We start from the raw sequence: 23818 nt of genomic DNA, 5'->3' as shown, positions 1-23818 counted from the left end.
CGTCATTTTGACTGTCAGATTTTAAGCATCCACTATCTCTTTCTCACACATTACTTAAAACATAAATTATGCAAAGTGTAATCTTCAACAGCAATGTAAAAATAAATTTGTACCGTCGGTGACCGTTGTACAGTGAAATTATTGCCATTTCGATATCAGTTTTTCATTGTTAAAAGTGAAAACGGTGAAAAGTTCTTTGTTTTTGTAGCAAAAATTTAGATTTTTACGAAAATGAATGGCTGGAATTAGTAAAAGTGACTGACGTGTAGTGAAGTACATACATACTTTACCTACATATATGAAATCTGTTTAGTGGTGTTCTTTGGGGTCGTGTTCGTTGACCGTCGTCCGTCATTTTCGTTTGTCGTGTCGCATTCGTGTCGTTTGTCGTTGCATTTCCTGATAAACAATAGAAATTTGTGAAATTATTGAAATTGCAGTGCGATTTCTTATTAAAAGGCTATTGAATACCAAAAGCAACAAAAATCTATTGAACAAGTGAGTACGAATTTGATATCAAAATTTTCACTGCACACATTCGTCTAAACATTAAAAAATCTTGTGCATAAAAGTAGGGATTAATTGTTGCCTTTGAGATACTTCCTTATACTCATTAATTTATGCGTATCGGGAGCTTCCCCAAGAAATTATGATTCTTATGCCTATGTCATGTATGTGTATACATATGTATATTTGTACTGCTTGTATAATAGCAAAACAAATTTGTATTGCTTAGTTTGCGAAGATGTTGCCCCACAGAAGGTTGAACAGATTTCCAGATACTTGTTTACATATACATGTGCACTTGTACCTATTTGACACGTGTGTGTGGTTAATTGTGTATACGGGAGATTTGTTGTCTAAACTAGAGAATTGAGGCATATGTATGTACAAACATGAATGCAAGATTTCCTTTACAACAGAAAGCTACAAAGTGGATAAGAGAACGGCACCTGGAACTGCTAGATCTCTGAAAATAGCGATAAGTTCAATATAATGGTTTAAAGTCGAATATGTAAATGACTATGAAATAATAATATTTACTTAAATTTTTTTTATTAAACAATTTAAATGGATTTTGTAATTAATAAATTATAGAATTAATGTTGAATTCATAAATACTAAACATTATTTCAGTCTTTTGAAGTGTACGTTATACCTATGTAGTTGAGACCGCTGTAAATTTAAAAACACTTGAAAGCATGGAGCGTACTATTTTTAGACCGTCAAAAACCGGCATCCAAATGTTTATCAATTAAATTCATTGTTTGTTAATGAATAATGCCGATTTCTGTAGAAATTCACATTAATTGACTCTCATACACACCTATCAGTTTCAACGGGTGAGTGAGTCATGTAATAAAACACCCTACGTTCTATATACATACACTATCTGGAGCTGCGATTCCTTCAACCTCTCATTGAGTTAATTCTGAAATGATTAATAAAATAAACATTTATACGTAGTTGAATAATAAATAATTAGTTGCTTTAGGTTTGTTGAATGTTAATACCTACATAGGAACATACAATCCGTATACAATTACATACAGTATCGGACAAAACATTTGCAACTATAGCGAAGTCCTAGATTTTTTTTCTCACAATGCCATTTTTCCTTCGAATTGCTTTTTGTTTCCTGTTTTTAAATTTACAGCATTGAAGTTACATCTTTTGCAATGTGTACCGCGATCATTTTTTTTATTTTGCCGGTTATATTTGAAAACAATTTAAGATGTATGGACAATCCGCCGCGACAAAACAATTGCAACTCTGTTTTCTTCGTTTCTTTTCTCTTTTGTCCGTTTCTTTTTCTAACGGTATTGAGTTTGAATTGCTTATAATATTTGCTGAGCATAATTTCTGCGCTGAATTTTTTTGCGAAAACACGTTTTTATTTTAAATTGTTTACAAAAAAAGTAATGGCTCCAAATAAATTCGGTGAAGCACTGCGAGCACGTGTTATTGATGATAACAACAGAACTTATCAAAAATAAATTTCTGTAAAGTACAAAATTCACAAGTCATCAATCACAAAAATAATTTCGAACTTTATTCGAAACAAAACTGTCGCAATAGTGCATCGCGGAGGCCGACCAAGAAAAACTGGTGAAAAAACTGACAGATCAGTTGGTAAAAAATATCCATTGAAAAACGCTCCGCAATTGGTAAAGGAGCTTAGGTTACTAATCTGCTCAAGAACGGTCGCTCGTCGCCTGAATAACGCTTATTTATCTAGTTATCGACCAGGGGAGAAACCCCTTATTAGCAAATGTAACCAACTAAAACGATTGCAGTTCGCTAAAAATCATATACTTACATATGTACATATGTAAGTACATAGAATTACCGATAACCAAGTGGGAAAACTGTTCTTTTTACTGAAACATAGCTGCGATGTTATGGTCTGGGGATGCTTTTCTGCTTCTGGTTTGGGCCGCTTCACAGTATTAATGGTACCATGGATCGGTACGTTTACAGATACATTATGGAATCCGTAATGTTGCCACATGCTGAATGGGAAATGCACCTTAAGTGGGTTTTCCTACAGGACAACGAACCGAAACATACGGCAAATGTCCTAAAATCATGGTTCCAGAGGAATAAAGTGGATGTAATGGAGTGTGGAGTCTCCAGACCTTAATCCAATAAAAAATTTATGGGAAATTAAAAAAGAATGAGTTGATCGCAGTAATGTGGCAAATACTGATCAATTTTTTTAAAGAGCACTGGAGGCTTCTGGTGCACTGACGTGCAATCCTATAGTATACTGCTTTTAGATCTTTACTTTTAACCGTATGGGTGTGTGAATATCAATTCGGAATTACACCATAATGGTACACTGCCGAAACTTCATTATCTTTTCACAAAAATTCTTAAATAAAAAATATTAAAATCAGAATAAATTTTTACCCAATACATGCATTGGTTCTTGATTAGCTTACTGCTGCATACATAATTTAAAATTTGGTTATATGGGAAGTTATCGTGTTTGTAGTCCGATTTCGTTTGTTTTCGCAGTGGAGCATAAGAATGTCAATGCCTGCCGAGTAGGTTCTGAGTTGTAGGTTAACCAAATGTGGATCTTGCCCCACCCATTGTCAAATTTTAAACCCGACTCCTATCAAGTCCTCTTGTATAATCCTACTATTAAAATTTAATATATCTGGCGTATTTATTTATTTTTTTGCATTGGTATTTTACTCTATATCTAATTCGATTTTTTTTTTGGTGATACAAACAACCGTTAGGTAAACAAAACTATTATACTCTGTAGCAATATTTTGCAAGAGTAAAAAAATTCTAGTCAAAACTATTAAAACTATGGTAAATATGTTTGTATGTACTTTTATTTATGTATGTATGTATGTATGTATGTATGTATGTATGTATGTATGTACATATGTATGTGTGTATAAGTGCTTGCAAGTGTAGTTTTGTTAGATCCTCCTTTAACTTATTTTGATGCTAAATGCTGTGGGTAGATTCTCATCACACTTACATACTTATGTATTGATTTCTAGCATGAATATAGCAATTGACCTCTACGTAAATGACATATTATTAAAGTTGCATGGAGGCCAACGACATGTGGATGTTCTGCCGAGACAACAGCGAAGAGTGTACTTGCCCTAGATTCTCATTTTAATGTACATACACAGCCACAGATATGTACGTGATGCTAGTTTATAGGTCAACCTTTTCAAAATCTTTTGTGGAGTTCATTGAAGTTTATTAGCAAAATTTTACGAACAATTTGCCCTTTTTGTCCACATTGTTTTATTTTTCATATTATCTATGCTTATTGAGTATTTAGATAAAATTGGATAATTATAAAGAAATCTGACTTTATCACAAAGTAATTTTGTATTTGTAAATTTTTACTTGTTTGATGGTTGAATTGGTTATTTAAATTAGTGTGTAGAGCAATCATCTAATTCAGATACAAAGAACAATTTGAGAAGTTATAACCCCATTTATATAGAAGGACTTTGTTATCAAGCAGTACTCAAAAGAGTTTCTTAATTCTGTTCAGCAATGAAAAGCAAGGCTTAAACTTGCATCATATTATCTATGTACATACATATATAGTGGACAGCAGCTCAATTCCCAAACAAAGTGTCTTCGATTTAATGGTTACAATGGCCATAAATATGATGGGAATGCACCGCGCGAACGCGTCACAATGCAGTCGTTCATGGCACATCTTGCTGTCTTGCCGCAATGCACTGAATACGGTAAATGGATAGGCGCCTTCCGTTTGCACCACAGCAGTGTATGGCGGCATCAGGAGCGCTGCATAAAATGGCAAATTTTCCGAGAATTTTTACCTAAACACAACTCTTTCAGGTTAGATGGCTGTTGGAAAGCGACATTGGCAGACATAATTGAAAACAACACTTCGTACAAGTTAACAATAAAGCGTACAATCGACCGTGTCAGAGCCGTGATATGTGAGGGCTACATCGGCTTCCATTTAATCCGATGAACATTGCTAATTACAAAATAATTGTCGCGAAAATAGCTCTTACAGTCCATACACGTACATCTGTGTAGTGTATATTTTTAAATGCCCTGTAGGAAAATGCATTAGTTTGAAAATTGTACCGTTCAATAGCGCCGGCGTATGACTTCATGTTCTTTTATAACTTCTTCTACTTCTTTATTGGCGCAGAAAGCGCTTATCCGGTTATAACCGAGTTTACAACAGCGCGCCAGTCATTCTTCCTTTACCTATTGGAGACTCCAAGTGTTGCCAGGTCCTTCTATACCTGGCCTTTCCAACGGAGTAAAGGTCTTCCTCTTCCTCTGGTTCCCCCGTCGGCTACTGCGTCGAATACTCTCAAAGCTGAGTGTTTTCATCCATTCGGACGACATGACTTAGCCAGCGTAGCCGCCGTCTCTTAATTCGGTGTTGTCGTTGGAAATCGTGCTGGCAGCGCTGCATCGACGCAGAAGGAGCCTATTTTAAAAGTTTTTAAAGAATTGTGACGATTGGTTCAATAAATTTTTTTAATTCGACTCAGTACTACTACTTTCCGGACAAACCCTGTACGTTAATGTCGTCGAATATCTCGTACAGTTCATCGTTCCATCGACTGCGGTATTCGCCGTTGCCAACATATAAAGGACCATAAATCTTCCGAGAACCTTTCTCTCGAAAACTCCTAACGCCGACTCTCAGATGTTGTTGTAGGCAGAATTGTGCCGAGTTGATAGTCCTTGGCCGGATAAAATCCCGCGTCCTTTCCGGTTACGTAGACCCGTCTGTCGTGGGAGCGGCTCAGATGTTTTCTGCCTCTGGACCTTATAGCAGGACGGGGATGATGAGTGGCCTATAGAATTTGGTATTTCTTCGTCGAGAGAGGACTTTATCTGTCAATTATCTACTCAGTCCGAAGCAGCACCTGTCGACAAGAGTTCTTTTTTATATAAACCATTATTGAGTTCTTCGATCGATCCGACCTAGTAGGAAATAGTAAAATATTAACCAGTCCACAATATGAAAACAAGTAGCAGAGGATTGGTATCGAAATTCTTACAACACCTAGTACTTGTCCGGGGTTTATATACATACATATATATATACTATATGATCGATTTGGGAAACCTCGACTTTTCGCCCATACCCGTTTTATTTTCGAAATCCTGTGACGGTATTCTAAAGCCTCTTTTAGGCTATGGTGGACTCATTCCAATTTCGGAAAGATGCTAGAAACTTGGCTGACAAATTCTCATTTTCCTGCAGGGAGCACTGCTTAGTATATTTGTGAGAGTAGTAGGCACAGAAGATGATTTATACCAATTTGAGGACTGTGACTGTGCGCAATTTATACAGTTTGTTTATCGCACATAAGTACAAATGTGTGTAAGCATGTTTGAAACTCACAATGATAACATTGCATGGTGACATTAAGGCAAACGGTGGCTAAGGCAAGACAGCGCGAGATTCTTCAAATGCGGAGCAACACACAGAGAACAAGCTGTAGAGTTGTTGTGAGTAGCCAGTGACAAATGCTAACACCGTAGACCGCGTCAAGAGCACAACTAGATATGGAACTACGTGCACATGTACTTATCCACCTATGTACATAGCGGTGTTTGTGCCTTCCAAGCGTTTGCTTCAATGTAAGACAGTAGTCACAGAAATCTTGATCGTCCAGCTAACTGGAAAATTTTCAATGCTCACGCGCAAGCGCAAAAACTAGACAGACAGATAGGTAGATGGAAAACCAGCAGGTTATGTCTGGTTCTTCCTTCGTTGGCCACTGGCAGGAGTCACACTTTGTGTGCGTGAAGATTTATTAGATTTTAAATGCAATAATTATAACTTTATTGCGCGAAGGTACTCGCTTCGAATACCAGATAAGTTGCAATGCAAGCCAAATACTCGGATCACCGCCTTGGGTGGCAGTGGCTAGCCATTTGGAGGTGTTGAATACGGAATATGAAAACTAGTTATATGTCAAGAGACGTTTGCACTTACATATGTACATATTTATGTATGCGATACGTACGTACATAAGTACAGCTCAGTAGACTTAAAAAATATAGTGTTTTTTAATATAGGTTTTATTGGTAAAAAATAATTATTATGTTACGTTGACTTCTAACAATGGTTAGTGTTAAGAGAAGATTTTACTGCATTACTGTTTTGAGTGGTATTGCAGCATTAATGACAAAAATGATTAGCGTGATGGGCTAAATCGATTTAGCAAGGTCCCTCTCTCTGTATGTCTGTATATACGCGACAAGTCCGTAAGTTTTTTTTAGATATCGATATGAAATTTTGCATATGTGCTTTTCATCCTAAGAAGCTGCTGATTTGTCGGAACGGCCGATATCGGACGACTATAGCATATACATAGCTGCCATACAAACCGACCGATCAAACTCACGTCCTTGTATGGAAAACATTTTTATTTGACAAATTTAAATACGAAATTTTGCAAAAATTATTGTCAAAGGCAACGCTACAATTTCTTTATAATGACATAAAATTGTCCTTCAAACTAATCGATCAAAATCAAGATACAAATATTTTTTCCCCTCTAATGCTATTAAAAATGAACGTGTAATGGGAAGCATAGCTTCGGTGCAGCCGAAGTTACTGTTTTTTTCTTGTTATATACATAGTTGTTTCAGCTTTCAATTATTTGACCCATCTAACGAACGTACGAATAGTTTCGGCTAGTACACCTGCATATACTTAGTTTAACTTCATTAAATTACAGCAATTTTCGCCTCACACCCCATCAGCTTCAGATACTACACACGAGCACGCAAATAGCAATTGCAATCGCATTCGTGCCACAATTTGAAAACCAACCAACTTAACTTACAACTTGCAACACATTGCATTTTTGCTAATACATGATTTATACGCGCCATACTTTGTAGCTTTGCTTGCTTGTCCCTTTGCAACCGACCTCTTGGCTGTTCCGTCCTGCCTCTTGCAACCATATGTACACATATGTACATATGTATGTGTGCTTTTAGATGCTTGTTTGGCCCCATGCATGCATCGTATAAAAATATGCTAAACAACATTAATTATTATTATGTGCGCGTTGCCATCGGTGGTGCAAAGTGAAACGAATAGGGGCGCTAAGATCATTCGAATCGATTACAATCTAAATTTACTATATTCGTATGTTGCTGATATGGGCAAAGGCATTTATGGCAGCAAAAAATTATAGAAATTAAAGGAAAAGCATTATTAAAAAATCGAAATGTGGTTGTTGTTTCGAATGTTTTGTTTTAGCCAGTGCTTTGCCTTTATTCATATATTGTACATTTGCTGCAATACAAATGTTTGCGTGTCTGTACGTACTTCTCTAATTTTTTAACCAATGTCTTTTGGGGTTTCGGTGTGATCGCAACACATTGAGTGGTTGTATACATGCGAAGAACACTTGTCCTCATATTAGTTATATCGAATTCGCATAGAGTCAGATTATTGTACGTGCTACATGTGCTATTGGTTCAGTTAATGTTGGGCACACGCCAGTCTGTACAGTGGGCCCATAGTGCAACAATCTCGCCTTGGAATACAAACTTTACAGAAACGGCTTATGGAATTACATATATTTATATGTACAGTGTTTGTCCGGAAAATAATAGGACTGAGGATTTATTAAACCAATCGTTGAAATGCTTTAAAAAATTTCAAAATAGGCTCTTTCTGCGTCGATGCAGCGCTGGCAGCGCGATTTCCAAGCGTTGGGGGCGTGACGGAAGGCATTCTCCGGAATAGCCTTGAGAGCGGAGTATGCTCCCCTTTCATCGACCTTTTCAGGCAAGAAAACAAAAAAGTCCGGGGGGGTCACATCTGGGCTGCAGGGCGGCTGCGAAAGCGTTGGGATGTCGGCCTTGGTTAGGCATATGTTCTCAAGAAAGGCGATGTGAGCCGGGGCGTTGTCGTGGTGCAACTTCCAATCGGCTGCTAGGTCTTGTCGGACCCTTTCGTTTGAGTCTCTTGAGGACTTCCACGTAAAACTTGGCGTTAACGGTTTGTCCACAAGAGATTTGCTCATTCTTCTGGTCTTCATCAGCGACCTTTTCCCGGCCCTTCAAAAGGGTCTGGTGTCACCAAAACATACCACTTCTTGCTAAAGCAACATCTTGGTAAGCGTGCTTTATCATATCAAACGGCTCTGTAGCAGATTTACCGAGTTTCACACAGAATTTAATCGCGTAACTCTGGTGTAACGAACGCTGCATTTTCGGCTTGCACCACTCACAGAAACACGTCGCGCGAAAATGTTTGTCCTGATTCTCCAAGTGCTCGGAGACAACTAACTCCGAAGCTCCGAAGCACAGTCGCGGCGGAAGAAAATCAGTCCTATTGCTTTCCGCACTAACCCTGTATATTTAATTTATATACTATGTATATTTTTGACTGCGAAAATGCGCTTGGAAACACAATCTTCCATGCAACTAAAATTTTTACGAAATTTTAATAATTTAAAAGAAAATAATTAATTATTATCTTTGCGCCATTCGTTGCCAATTGCTCCACTGCCCATTTGAATACCAGTATAAACATTTACATACATGTTATTGTTGTTGTTGTTGTATTTCAACAGGCGGCGCCTAACTCCAACTTCCAATTACAAATGCAATTTTACCATGTCTGTTGTTGGCTATTTCTGTTAACATATTCATTTGTGTTGTTTTTGTTTTTGTTTTTGTATTTTTTATGTGTGTTCATTTTGTTGTTGTTGTTGGTGTTGCCGTATTGGCGTTAAGCTGTTGGCGCTGATGACTCGTACGTGCCACATTGACGATTGTAGCTGTTGTTGTTGACATGCAAATTAAAATAATATGCAAAATAGCAGTGCTTACGAACTGAAGAAAAATTAAAAATTGAAAAAATTCGAACCACAAAACCACCAGAACGTCAGACCCTTTCGCACAACAAATAACACCAGCTTACCGAAGAGCGACTAGTGACTTGCGACGCTACAATATCACAATTTTAAATCAAACCAATCATTCAAGACTTCGTCCTCCCTCAACAAAGTAGGAAGCCTCCATTTTTTCAAAACAATGCACAGTAAGATGTCTAACATGGAATACCCTTCTTCGCGAAAGTTTATGACGCTGCTGCCGCGTTGATTTGTGGCGTGATTTGACCATAAGTATAGATAGTTTTGACATTTTTTCTATGCTTGCTTTCTGGCCATAACAAACATATTCAAGTTAGTGATTAGTCTCTTTTTTATTCACTTACGGCAATAAGATGTGTCTACCAAAACCTCTAACGCCTACTCCTATCAATACACCACAGAACATTAATCTCTCAATTTCTATCCAATTGCTGTAGTCATTCGAGCGCTGGTTAAGTTTGCGAGCAACTTTGCAGTATATTTGCATCTGAAAGCTTTGCCCACAACACCCACTATCGAGCAACGCGCCAGTTAGCGTGTCACCCACATACTTACAAACATACATCTGCTCTAATTTCGCGAAATCTGCATCTATGCCATGCCTCATGATAATTTTTAAGTGCAACATTAGCGTCAACTTGTGCGCTTTGTAATGTGACTGTACTTGCATGTGTCATGGCATACATACATACATATGTACATGCAAGAGCATCGAGTCCTAAATCTTCGATGAGCTTGACGTTGCAGCTCTCGCTGCATTTATCGCTTCCTTGGCAATTCGATACTGTTGACATTTATTTTCGGTTTGCGTAAATTTATCTGCAGCGTTCCACTTCACAAAGGTGCAAAGTACAATTATCGCCTGCCTGCGAAAATTGCGAGCAATCATTCATGCAACATCTACTCCATACGGATCACACAGTACTCCAAAATCATCCATAATGAATAAAAGGACTAAATACTGCATCCAGTATGTGCCCTAAGTGTTTTTCTCTGGAACTTCCTATAGAATAGGATTTAATTGAGGTTTGCACCGCGACCTAAGATCTATTGTGTCTTTAAGGGCCCAACACTCTGAAGAATTCCACGAACTTGCTGGGCGTTAGTGAGGTAATGTGATCCCTATCCACATATGTGGACCCAAGGCCAATGTGCGTACGTGTACGATTGCGTGTAATAAGAATCAGGTGCTCAGAACCGCCAATCTGCACAAGATGTCCATATTGAACAAGTGATTTTGCCCAGTATAGAGTGCGACTAGTAGAAGAAATTTGTCTCTGGGGAGGTTAATCATATTTGTAATCTTTTCTAAGTGGTAAATTCCCATTAGCAGCTTTGAATGATGAATGCCTGTCCATCATTCTAGAAGCCGCAGCGAGTTTGTCAGCCAGCTCTTTGACTGTTCACTTTTCCTATATGCTCCTTCACTAATAGCGATTAAATCTCATATGCTGAGATAGCTTTTACCGCCGCCTGTCTTTGTAGTTGTTGTCGTTGTAACGGTTAACTAGTCCGCTTTAGGAAGGCAAGCTTCAGATAAGTTCATGTAACTGGTCATCCAACGGAAGGCCCAGGGCAATAGGGAGATGATTGTCAAATGTGGAGGGGGTTAGCTGGGCATGCAAAGAGGTGGTTAAAGTCATGCGGCGACTCGTATGCTAGACATATGTTTGATATGTCAGGGTCGATTCTGGATTAGTAGGAGCTATGGTATCCAGAACGAAGCTGCGCAAGGGTCACTCTCGCGACAACCGGAGCTCGTCGTCTTCATTGGGTGGTGGTTTGACTCCAAGTACGCTGTTCAGTGAGAGGGAGTCGGTGAAAGTGTTAATGGCTCCACCTTGAATGGCGGTCTGGGCTTGTCTGTAGTTTATTAGTGGCCAGCGACAGATTGGGGACCTTGGTGAGTTAGCTTACTCCCGTCGAGCCCAGGTGCTTTAGTCATCATCTGGCCAATGGGTTTAGAGGATTTTGCTTTGTTAATGACACTCCGCACCTCCTCATCGGCGAAAGTAAGTGGTGCGCAGTCTTTTGCCATTTTTGCGCAGCCGTCGGGTAACACATTGATTGGCTTTGTCTACCGAATGGTGTAGTGTGAATTGCGGCTAAAATAACTCATGTATTTCTTCGGGTTCGAAGAGACATGGTCATTGAATTGAATTTCCACTCGGTCATCATGTCTCTTCGGGTTAAACAAAGCCTTGACTACTGTCTAGGTCGCCTGTAAGCAAGCCTGTAAGTTGTAGAAGCGATTCGCAGGTTGGGATAGTTCTATTGGAGATTAATCCTTGAACACCGACTTATAGAAAAGACCTCTGCATGTAATATGCTCGGAAACCATTCCATGGGTATGGAGAGCCTTTAGATGTTATCGAGCTATCATCCATTGAATTGAGCTGCCCCTCAGTAGTAAGTCAAGCGTCGAGTCGCTCCAGCCAGCAATACTGCCGAGGCTAACATAAAACTTCTTTGTGAAGTTTACCCTTCTTCCGATACTTCACTCTTACAATTTTATTTTATTAAAAATCTCTTTAAAATTCCGCTATAAAATATTATCTAACACTGTTGTGGTACTTAATTAGTTTATGTAAATTACATTACTTAAACGTATTTCAAAGGTACTGAGAACAATTCACTTTATTCATGGGTGGTAAATTGCTATTCCACGAATTAACAGATTTGTATTTATATATGTATCCAACAACAGTTGTATTAAGACATGAACGTATATGCGTCTACAGGGTGCACCATCTTTTATATCGGCACTTCAACATTGCATAATTTTAGAAAAAAAGGGAAAAGATCCTTTCGAAATCGAAGGATGTTGGCTCGGAGCATTGGACCATTGAAAATCGCCCAAGGTGGTGAGTTCAGATTCCTGTGAAGAGAACAAATACAATAAAATATCGAATACCGACATAAAAGATGGCACATCCCACTACAGTCGCGTGTGCGTAGTCGGAGCAGATCCGGGTTTTTTTTTTTCTGACAAGGATCTGCACAAACGACAGCATTCCAGAAATATTTGGACAATATTTTCTGGCGCTCCAACAACGACAATTTGGCGCACCCTGTGCATATTTATTGTCAATTCGCTTTCATTTGCTCAAGCGTTTTGGTTGTTTGTTTTTCGCAAGCGCTACTCCTTTTTCATGTTTTCCATAACTCTTTGGCTCTCTTAATTGGTCGCATTTCCGCGAGGCACTCGGCACTCTTTACCGTTGCGACTTACCTGCCTTGCACTCTGCGTCGCCAATCGATTGAGAGATCTCACACTGTTTAGGCTTTCCTATCAGTGCAGCTATTTGTTTACTTATGATGGGGTCTTTTAATACAAACATGCACACACACCTATTTTCATGGCTGTTGTTGATATTGTTGCCTTTATTATTCGTGTTATTGCGGTTGTTGTGCTTGTTTGTTTTTCTGTGGATGTTTTTTGTTTTTTTTTATTATTCTGCTGTTACCACCGCTCTTTAGCGCTGGCATTGTTACTTATGGTCTTGCGCTACACTCTTGCTAAGTTTTGTAGTTGCATTTGCTGTAATTGCTGTTATTTTTCTTGGGGCTAATATCTGCTCGTGCATGCATATGTATTACATTAGTTGTTGTTGGTGTTATTGTTTGTTCTGTCGCTTGGTGCATTTGGTGGTGCTCCCGTTTAAAGAACTGAGTAGACGCACGGTAAAATTATCTATTGAAAGAAAGAAAAACGGTGCCATAAAATAGCGAATATACAGCTGAGCGGTATAATAGCGCCGTGCGAGCAATCAGCGCCGTCGTCGAGTGGAGGCAGTGCGCGCCTAATCGACGCTGTTGCAGCGTATTGTGCAGCATTTGTTGATTTGTAATTCAAGTGACAAGACGTCACTCAGCTTGGCAGCAGGCAGACAAGCTAACAGGAAAGCAAACCAAAAGTCGCTAAGTCAAGTCAATCTGTCAGTCGGCGTTAGTCGAGGAAATAGTGGTGCGTTCGTACGCTTCGTCGCGATCATTCGTCGGAGGAGTCGACTGTATACAGCCACGTTTAACGACACTATTGTTGACATTTTCTTTACGCTTTCGTTACTCAGCTGAATTTATCTGCCTTACAAGCAGCGACGATTTCTTAAAAGTGTACCGCGCGTTATTCCTGTGATCGTTCGTGAAGTGCAAAACAAAAAACAATAAAAATAAAATAAAAGTTTTAAAAGCAAACACGCTGATCCTTCTATAAGCGATCGTCACCGTGTAATTTATCAATTTTTGTCTAATTTTAAGCATTTTGATCCGAACAATTGGTCGAAGTAACAATCATGTGTACGTTATTTACCATATTTATCACGTTTATTGCTAATACTTTTCCATTTTCTTCGGGTTTCCGTTTGCGCGCTCGTGCCCGTATGACTATAATTTACATAAGTATAAACCTGAGAGGAGTGTCAATAGTAAAACTGTACTTAGTTTGTCTCTGATACTATTGATCGGCTATAGATTTAGAATCACTAGAGCCCTTACAATATATACGAAAAGACTTTTTCGACTACCCAATATAATATAATTACTCTAAGGTGTTTGATCTTAGCAATGAAACCTTTGATTTCGGAGAACATTTATAATAATTGTGAACACTTTTGGAAAGATCAGTATCCGCACTAGTTATATTAGGATGTGTATATATCGTTGACTTGTGACACTTCAAGCTTACTTCAGGGTTTGTAGTATAGGCAATTTTTAGTGCAATATTAGTAATGTTTGGAGTCCACGATCTGATCCTCCTCAAGTCATCGGTTTGTTCATTTGTTTTGCCAGTGTTGTTTTTACTATCCGTTGAGCGGAAGTACGATAAGTTTTATACACTTTGATTTACACTTATTGCCGCATTTATGATTGATTAATAATGCGCATGCGTGCGTGAATTATAAATAGCGCACGTGCATTGCAATCCCTGCATCATGTTGAACACATGTGTGTATGTATGCTTACATATTTGTTAAAAATCAATACAAGGTGTGTTTGCGTGAGATTGGAAGTACCCGTATATCAGTCGTGATTTACTGATATCTATGAAGGTATATGTGAATATTTATTTATATTGGTTTGTGACACTATGACCAGCTTGTGGTTTCCATGATTTTTCACGCATATCCATCTGCACTTTACATACTTCATAAAGCTATAGACAAATAACGAGCACAAATTCACTTCAATAATTTAAATTGAATTCAGATTTTATATATTACAATTTTAAAAGGCCCTCTTTAGAAGAAAGCACTATTAATACGCAGAAAAATAGGGTAGTCGAAAAAGTCTTTTCGTATTTCTAATCAAACTTCAACTTATTTTTTTTTTATTTTAAATAAATTTTTTATCGACCACTTTTTGCCATTTTTCCGCTAGAGACATTATTCCATCAGTGTAAAACTTTTCTGGTTTCTCGGTGAAAAACTGCGACAAGTAATTTTGAAGCCAGCTTTACTCCATTAAGGGAGTTTTGCATTGACCGAAACAAATGTTAGTCCGATGGTGCAAGGTCAGGGCTATATGGTGGATGCATCAAAACTTTCCAGCCAAGTTCTCCCAGTTTTTGCCGAGTCATTAAGATGTGTGTGGTCTCATGGAAGACGAAGCCCTTTATGTTGATCAGTTCTGGTCGTTTTTTCGATTGCTTGCTTCAATCTCATCAGTTGTTGACAGTGTTTACAGTAAAATGTAGAATCAATCGTTCGACCAGGCTGGAGCAAATCATATTGGATGATTTCTTTCCAATACTATCAAACACTCAGCATACCCTTCGAGGCGTCAATCCTGGCTTTGCGACCATTTGTTGAGCTTCACCACGCTTAGAACATGATCTTTTTCGCACATTATTGTTGTTGCCTTTGATAGTTAATTTAACCGGATGTTACCCCCCTAAGCTTTCCTATTCTTTCTGAAGGAACTTCAATCGTTCATATGTATTTCCCACACTTGCACCGGATTTTGAGTGTTTCGAAACGTGTTAGCTCGTGGCTGTGTGAAAGAATTGGCGTATTCCAGTAGTCGATGGGAAACAGCAGGCGGCCACCTTGTGTTCGCTGTGGTATTAATTGCATAGCTGTAATAAATATAAATTATAGCTACTTAGAAATTTACAATTAATTCCTTGTGAAATGAGTAATTCTAACCAGATTGTAAATTAAAGTCCAGTAGCCGTAGCGCGTGATAATCAAAATTGCGCCTGCTGTGTTTCGCCCAGCTACTGTATAAATACTTGCTACTGATCGCGCAATGCGTAAGCCTATTAAATGCAAAATGCATTCATATATCAACGCGCACAGTCACACAAACAAATTAGCATACTTACACTACATTGGATCCACGATATCTTGCCACAAGCTAATCCTGTACCGAATTGCACTTGCCATCAGCAAATTCAACGCCACCCAATTTGCTAGAAAATTTACCGGCCACATCCCCACTTTGGCTCAGTGGCGATTAAATTAATATCTTGATTTATACGCAGCGCTTAATTGGATTTGAAAATGGATTGCTGCCTAGAGGCAGCAGCGTAAACAAGTGTGGTGACTATGTTGTAGCACACCACACAGTTATGTCAATGAATGTCACAGATTCTAAACAAAACGGGATAAACTAAAATGTACATTTTAGAATGTACCACCATTGCAGGTCTACAATTTTTCTGCGCTCCGAATTTGCTTACGCTTTGTCAACATTGTAGCACCTTCCTTGTTTAAACAACACTTGCCACGCTTGTGAGTGCCATATTTGGAAATGTAATTTAGTTTATGTAAATATGGTTATACAGTTGTAGCTACATACTTACATCCGATCGTGTTATTGACAAGCTTGACAATTGTCCACAAGTTTCTTGTGTGCTTGTCAATTAATTCAATTAATTCGTTTTGCATATGACACGAAGAAATCTACTCATTTGGCTTGGCGCACAAACGAAAAAAAAAACAAAACGAATATTAGTTAAACCGCGTATCCAAATAGTAGTTATAAAATTATGCTTGTTGCAAAAGTATTGTTTTTTTTTATGCATTTACCACAGTCAATTGAATTTTTCATCTGCATCACTGCAGGCGGCAATTTCACCGCAGCAACCAGTTGACATTGAAATGTCATAATTAAAATGAATTGTTACGTTGATAAGTGAGTTGTTGCTTTACTTACTGTCATCTATTAACAACAATGCAACAAGCAAGATCTGATTTCATTGCACTTTGCATACGGAATTCTAATAAGAGAGTTCGTGTGTTGGCGATATTTTACTGGTGTGCGGTCCAAGAAAAAGACTGAAAGCTCTCTTATGTGTGTGTATGTATGTTTAATATTCGATATACATTGCTTAAAATTACTTAAACAGATATCATAATATTACACTATACCTCTGGCAGTTCATTTCTTAATAATGAAACCTAATTTGGAATCCAGACCAGCTTCATTGCCTACAATACCTAATTTTATATATTATTATACTATGTATTATGTTTTTAGCCGCAGAGTGACACGTTGTGAGTACCACATATATAGTAAATATTTGATTAATATTCAAAGGGTCACTTTCGCCTTAGGTTAATTGCCGTTAAATAATTTATAACTAATTTGTCCTAAACTAATAATTTGCTGCATAAATAAACTCTAAAATAATCAGGTGCCAAGTACAGCAAGTTTTACTTAAATTTGTAAGCCTTATAAAGCTTGTATCGCTTCAAACTCCATTTTTAATTTAACTTATTACGCGTTGTCTGCTTTGGAACGCGTGTGCAACGGCATAAAGTTGTGTGCGCTAGAGCCGCCCACCGATCGTACACAACACACAAACAAATAAAAGAACGACGGATGTGTGTTCGGCAACTGCGCTTGGCCGTACGCCAAGATAGCCATCGATTATAGCGCTTTAAGTAGCGGGTGTATATACTCGTACCAATCAGGGAACCAACTTTTGTTACGGCATTTGCTTAATTGTTCGTTGTATGCATTTGGCTATCGGTTACTGTGCTTTTGCGCAGCCGCACATTATTGCTTATATGTTTTTAATTGGCTTAGCCGAAAACTCAAAACTGTTAGCTCCACCTACATATTACTCGATACCGCAAATTTTCCAATCCTGTTTCAAGACATTTGATAACATTACTATCAGTTGCCAATGTTATAGTGCTTAGGAAGTATTTTTTTTTAATTGTTTGTTTTGTTTACACATTTTTATTCCTAAATTTATTATGTTCATTTCCAGATTACCATCCCGTAAACAGTTATCCCGGCTATCCGATGAATCCGACAAACGGCATGGATACAGAAGATGTCGAGTCCACTTCCAGCAGCGCCATGTCCCGACTTGGCACACTCTTCTCATTCACATCGCCGGCAGTGAAGAAACTGTTGGGCTGGAAACAAGGCGACGAAGAAGAGAAATGGGCCGAAAAAGCGGTGGACAGTTTGGTGAAAAAGTTGAAAAAACGTAAGGGTGCTATTGAGGAGCTCGAACGTGCTCTATCCTGCCCTGGCCAGCCTTCGAAATGTGTTACAATCCCACGTTCTTTAGATGGTCGCTTACAGGTAAGTTTGGGCCGAAACTCCGCTTTTGTATTACGATTTTACATCTTTAACTCGAATATACATATATAAAATAAAAAAATTTCTTCGACAGGTCTCTCATCGGAAAGGACTTCCACATGTTATCTATTGTCGCGTTTGGCGATGGCCAGATTTGCAATCACACCACGAACTAAAACCACTTGATATTTGCCAGTACCCATTCAGCGCCAAGCAAAAAGAAGTTTGCATCAATCCTTATCACTATAAACGAGTTGAAAGTCCTGTACTGCCGCCGGTGTTGGTGCCACGCCATTCAGAGTTTGCGCCCGGTTTCTCAATGCTACATTTAAATCAGTCAATGTCTGAACCGCCAATTCCACCCAATATGAATTACTCTAATAATGGCTTCAACAATATGAGCCCCAACAGTCCGCCTTTAACATCAGCCGGTAGCCCTAGTACGGTCAACTCCAATCCTAACTCACCATATGGTAGTTTGGCAGGCACCCCACCGCCGGCATACAGCCCCTCGGAGGACGGCAATTCGAACAATCCTAATGATGGCACCCAACTGATCGATACACAGATGGGCGACGTGGCCCAGGTGAGCTACTCAGAGCCAGCATTTTGGGCTTCAATTGCTTATTACGAGCTCAATTGCCGTGTGGGTGAAGTATTCCACTGCAACAATAATTCAGTCATCGTCGACGGTTTCACAAATCCATCGAATAATTCAGATCGCTGCTGTCTAGGACAGTTAAGTAATGTAAATCGTAACAGTACCATAGAAAATACACGCCGTCACATAGGTATGTAACATGACAAAGTACATTGATGATTTTTACTAATCTCTATCATTGCCTAACAGGAAAAGGCGTTCACCTCTATTACGTTGCTGGAGAAGTATATGCTGAATGTCTATCCGACTCGGCAATATTTGTGCAATCTCGAAACTGCAATTATCACCATGGCTTCCATCCGAGTACTGTGTGCAAGATACCACCTGGCTGTTCTTTGAAAATTTTCAACAATCAGGAGTTTGCTCAACTTTTATCGCAATCCGTTAACAACGGTTTTGAAGCAGTTTATGAATTGACAAAGATGTGCACAATCCGAATGAGTTTCGTAAAAGGATGGGGAGCTGAATATCACAGACAGGATGTAACATCCACTCCTTGCTGGATAGAGATACATCTGCATGGACCATTGCAATGGCTTGACAAAGTATTGACACAAATGGGCTCGCCACACAACGCCATCAGTTCCGTATCATAAGAGCAAAATGATATGTTGTCATTTCTTAGTTTTCTATTATCATTACTTAGTTTTTTTTTTATTTGCTTTTGATTGATCTGCGCTGATTTTATCATTTCGTTTCTACTACTTGTTTACACATTTTATTTGAACGGTTTATATTGCCGTTTCACTATTACGGTATGAAGGAGAACTTAAGATAAATATAACGATATAATTGGCATCAACATAGTTTAGATATTAATGTTTTATTACTTTGATTTTTAAGCATCGTATACATATACCCCAAAAGTACATTTATACTATTTTTATAATATTACAAGAACAACTAATTTAGACAATTTTTCAAAAATATTTTGTTTGCAAATTGCAACAAGTAGGATATATCATTTTTGTGTAATAATAAAGTTTTATTATTTTAATTTTCATTCGTATTTGTGGTTTTATTTTAAGTTTACATTTATGATTTCAGAAGCAATCGATAGTTTTCATGAAATGTAAGTAAATTTATATAAGATGTAATAGTAAATTAATTGTGCAACCAGTAGAAAATATGAGTACATATGTAGGATTTAATTTAGTAATAGTGAATTAGTTAAACTTCAAATTATCTTAACGCTAATGTGCATGCTTAAGCGTATATATTCAAATGCAACACAACACTACTACAAAATGTGCTACATACATACTTAAGTGCTTTTGAAACATGCCTTTTACAAATGCAAATTATTGAACAGCTGATATAATACATATGTAAATAAGAGATCTTGGCCAATAAATGTAAACAGTTTAAATTGTATTACTATATAGTTTTCAAAATAAGCGCTGAACCGATCAAGTGGCAAAAAAGTTGCGAAATGCATTAAAGTTCATTACAATTTGCTACAAAGAAATAAATGCCTTCACATATACAATGTATTTACAAAGATATTTTAAATTTGCCATGTATTTTAGGCTATTTGAGCTACTTGCTTTGCGTTTTGCTACCTATATGTTGTTATATGATAAATAAATATAATGTATTGTAATTTCCATTGTAGTAATCAAATATATGCAAAATGATTATAATAATATTTCGAATAAAGTTTGGTGAATTTCCTGACTACAATAAAACCTACATACATAACTTTTCTACAATTTTTTTTAATTATGATAAAAATTAGGAGATTTTATAAATAGAAGTTTGGAGATAAATTTTTCAAATGTAACTTGCGCACACCTAAATTCCTCAGTGTGCAGCGGAGCGTTTTAATTTCATAGTGGCAACGTTAACAGCTGTTTGTCACTTTGACGTCTCTCTGACATCTACTGCAACTTGTGTATTTTGCCGTGCTTTGACTGGAGAATTCGCTAATTGTGAACATCAAAATATGTCGAACGTGATTGATCCTATAAAACTCCTCACGGATAAAGGCGAACGCCAACCAGCGTTCATGAACAGTATCTTCAATCCAGTAGTGTGTTCGGTACTTGGATTTGGTTGTGCCATTTTTTTGAACTTCGGTTTGAGAAAACCACCATTCTCGGGTATGTTTTATGTGACGTAACATTGTGGTACAATCAAATACATTTTTTTTTAGTAAATTTGCTATATTCATTGTTTATTTTTTAGGAATTCAGAATCATGTAGCCTTCGCGGCTATAGGTGGCGGTCTGGGCCTGTACTTTGACAATAAGAGGAACGAGCATCTTGCCAAACGCGATGCTGTACTGAGGCATTACATAGAATTGCACCCAGACGATTTTCCAGTAAAGGGTAATGAAACGGAAATGAAATAATTTTAAAATAAAGCTCATGACGTATTTTAACTTTTAGAGCGCAAGAAGTACGCTGACGTTTTGGAAGCATGGGTACCTATCAGATAAATATGCCGAATAGTGCGGGTGATCCCATTATAGATGCATCAAATCGAAATTGCTTTGTTCTGCTTAGAATATAATTGGCAAAATCCACGTTAGTTACTAATTCGACTATAGCAGATGCAATTTGAATAAAAACTGGGTTTAATACCAATAAACGGTTAATATTTATTTTATAGACTGAAAATTATAGAAAAACTTCTTGAATTAAATTCCATTGATAATTTTACCTTAGTTGGTAATGCAAGTAAGTATTATTACTCAAAGCATATACTATATATATGTATTTATATTTTTGTTTTTCCGATTAGTTGCATTAAATCAAATTAATACACTTTTGATATATAATTATGGGACCTTTAATTTTTCATTAATTAAAGCTACTCACAAGCAAATAGAGCAAGACGCAAAAGCATTATTCAGTTCAGATTGGGAAACCCTGGAAAACGAAGCATTTTGTTAAACGTGCTCTATTATGTAGGCCGAATAATTGTCAGTGACTACCTTTTTTCCGGAGTTTCATGCGCATGTCCAGAAATAAACCGTTATAAGAGTTCACCAGTTAATGATTTGTTGTTGTGGGGATGTTTTAATGTTCAAACGGCGACCATAAAGCAGACAGAGACAATCGGTGTTACTGTAGAAATTGCGAGCAGTCAGTTGAGTTTTAGATGTTGAACGGTGAAAATCAGAAGAACGGAAATTGTTTCTAAGTTACAAAAAACAAAAAAAAAAACAAAAAACATCAATAAAACAGAAATAATTACCAACAAAAAATAAAAAGTGAAGAAATAAAAAAAAAACAAAAATGTGCTTCGAATGATTCAGGGGTTTTAGGTTTGTGCTGTAACACTAGAACAAACAAAGATTCTTGCAATAACATACATTATAAATATGCTTTAATAAGTATTCTGCTTTAATATGAATTTAAAATAAAATCTTTCAAAATTTCAAAATATAGCGCGTTAAAAGATAATACAGTTATGAAAAAATAATAATGCCAAAATAAACGCCATAAGTTAAGAATTCAAAGAACCATAACGAAAAAAGTGATACTTTTTGGTGACTGCATGCCGATGCACTACCAGTTTCTCCATGCTTTTCAACTTTCACAGATTTTGCCTGCGTGTAACGGATATTCACGCAAAAGCAAGTCGATAAATAAACATACATATACCCGCAACAGTGATCGAGGGGACTCTCAAGGTTTTACATTGGTTGGTCAGTCATCCTAAAAGCCTTGTGTCCTATTATTTTGAACGAGTAGTAGCACGGCGCCAATGTAGAGCAAGCGTGCGAAATATTACGTTAGTGGCGTCTTATTTTGGTTAACTGCGCGTCAATGTTCCAGCTACAAAGTTGGGAGCAGTGAGCTGGGAAATCTTTTGACTATTAGCAAAACTCAATTATTCGCTTTTTGCTGTGATTATGGCCAAGGTAGGTTATAAAAATTAAAAAAAAAATTTAAAGAACATTTATAGAAAATATAAAGATTTAAACAGTAGTTCTAAAAAACATATGCTTGTATATGCATACATACATAGGTAACTCTGTATGTGTTTTTCAACAAATTGTATGTCTGTACATATTTACGATTGAGGTGAATATTAGTTATATTTTTACATTTGTACGCTTACATACTGGTATGTATGTATTTTATATTTGTATTTACATACATACATACTTATGCGTCTAAACACTTTCAGTTTGATTTATTGATTGCCGTCAAAATTGTAATAGCGAATGAGCTTCTACCTTCTACCTTCGTGTATTACTTTTAAATTATGTTTAGATATACTGCGAGTAACATACGCCTCTCTGAGTATTCCTTCCAAGTTCTCTGACATCTTGTGCAAGGACACCTATCTTTTTTTTATTTTATGTGGATAGATATTTGAGAACAAATGCTTTAGAACTGACTCTGTAGGTAACCTGGTAAACGATGTAATTTTGGCCAAAAGTAGTAGGTTGTCAAAAAAGTCTTGCGGCATTTTCGCTAGTTGGCGCTGAAAGCGCGTAGTTCTAGTTTTATTCGTCGCATCAGGTCATGCTATACCTTTTTGGAAAGCGCTAATCACGCGCTAACAGGTGTTTGATTGATTGTCGTTTCTTTTAAGTCGTTCGTGAGTTATAGCGTCGCAAACATGGAGCAAAATAAAGAGAAAATACCGGCATATTTTACAGTACTACTACGATAAAGGCAAAAATGCATCTCAAGCCGCCAATAAAACTTGTGCAGTTTATGGACCCGATACAGTTTCCATTTCCACCGCACAACGATGGTTTCAACGTTTTCGTTCTGGTGTAGAGGTGGTCAAAGATGCGCCACGCTCCGGAAGGCCTATCATCGAAAATTGCGATAAAATCGCTGAATTGGTCGAAAGAGACCGGCATAGTAGAAAAAAAAAATAAAAATAAAAAAATAAAATAAAAATAAATAAAATTCAATAAAAATACCGCAAGACTTTTTTGACAACCTATTATGAGTTTGAAATGAAAATTAGCTTCGCTTCTACAAATCAACAAGTTCTCTTGAAATATGCCCACAAAGAATACAGAATCTGCGATGGTGACTTGATGTTTCTCTTATAAAAATCTTAGTCATAAAATACAGTTATTCATTAAAAACAAGAATACTGAAATGTTAACAACAAAGCTTTTTCATCGTTCGGCTTGGCTTGGCTTGGCTTGTGAACTGTCTTTTCTTTGGAGTGCTGCCGATAATTTTTTTGGTATAATAATATAAATAAGAAAATTTCGAATAGCTTCAATTAGGTTAACATTTTCTC

At 37.3% G+C, this 23818-nt stretch overlaps 3 protein-coding genes across 4 annotated transcripts in view; all 3 read left to right on the top strand.

Annotated features, from left to right (window-relative positions):
- The first annotated feature begins 44 nt into the window (after positions 1-44).
- Positions 45-19968, top strand: LOC126752286 (protein mothers against dpp). 2 transcript variants are annotated; one of them, XM_050462990.1, is made up of 4 exons: positions 45-498; positions 17614-17936; positions 18028-18724; positions 18784-19968. In XM_050462990.1, exons 2-4 carry the CDS (start codon positions 17649-17651, stop codon positions 19188-19190), a joined length of 1392 nt encoding a protein of 463 aa, XP_050318947.1. In that variant the 5' UTR covers positions 45-498; positions 17614-17648; the 3' UTR covers positions 19191-19968. The 2 variants fall into 2 exon arrangements, with proteins under 2 accessions (XP_050318947.1, XP_050318946.1); XM_050462989.1 differs by lacking the exon at positions 45-498 and adding an exon at positions 13226-13691.
- Positions 19969-20473: 505 nt separating this feature from the next.
- On the top strand, positions 20474-21187 carry LOC126753875 (NADH dehydrogenase [ubiquinone] 1 subunit C2). The gene is made up of 3 exons (XM_050465613.1): positions 20474-20696; positions 20782-20925; positions 20986-21187. The coding sequence occupies exons 1-3, from the start codon at positions 20540-20542 to the stop codon at positions 21033-21035; spliced, it is 351 nt and encodes a 116-aa protein (XP_050321570.1). The 5' UTR covers positions 20474-20539; the 3' UTR covers positions 21036-21187.
- A 495-nt stretch (positions 21188-21682) lies between these two features.
- Positions 21683-23818, top strand: part of LOC126753873 (mucin-17) — a 128304-nt gene continuing 126168 nt past the window's right edge. Inside the window, exon 1 of the mRNA XM_050465611.1 lies at positions 21683-22466. Coding sequence (XP_050321568.1) covers positions 22458-22466 — 9 coding nt within the window. The 5' untranslated portion in view covers positions 21683-22457. The remainder of the gene's footprint in view (positions 22467-23818) is intronic.

The sequence above is a fragment of the Bactrocera neohumeralis genome, chromosome 3, assembly GCF_024586455.1.
Source record: "Bactrocera neohumeralis isolate Rockhampton chromosome 3, APGP_CSIRO_Bneo_wtdbg2-racon-allhic-juicebox.fasta_v2, whole genome shotgun sequence".
Taxonomy (NCBI): Eukaryota; Metazoa; Arthropoda; class Insecta; order Diptera; family Tephritidae; genus Bactrocera; species Bactrocera neohumeralis.
This window is presented reverse-complemented; position numbering and strand designations above follow the sequence as displayed.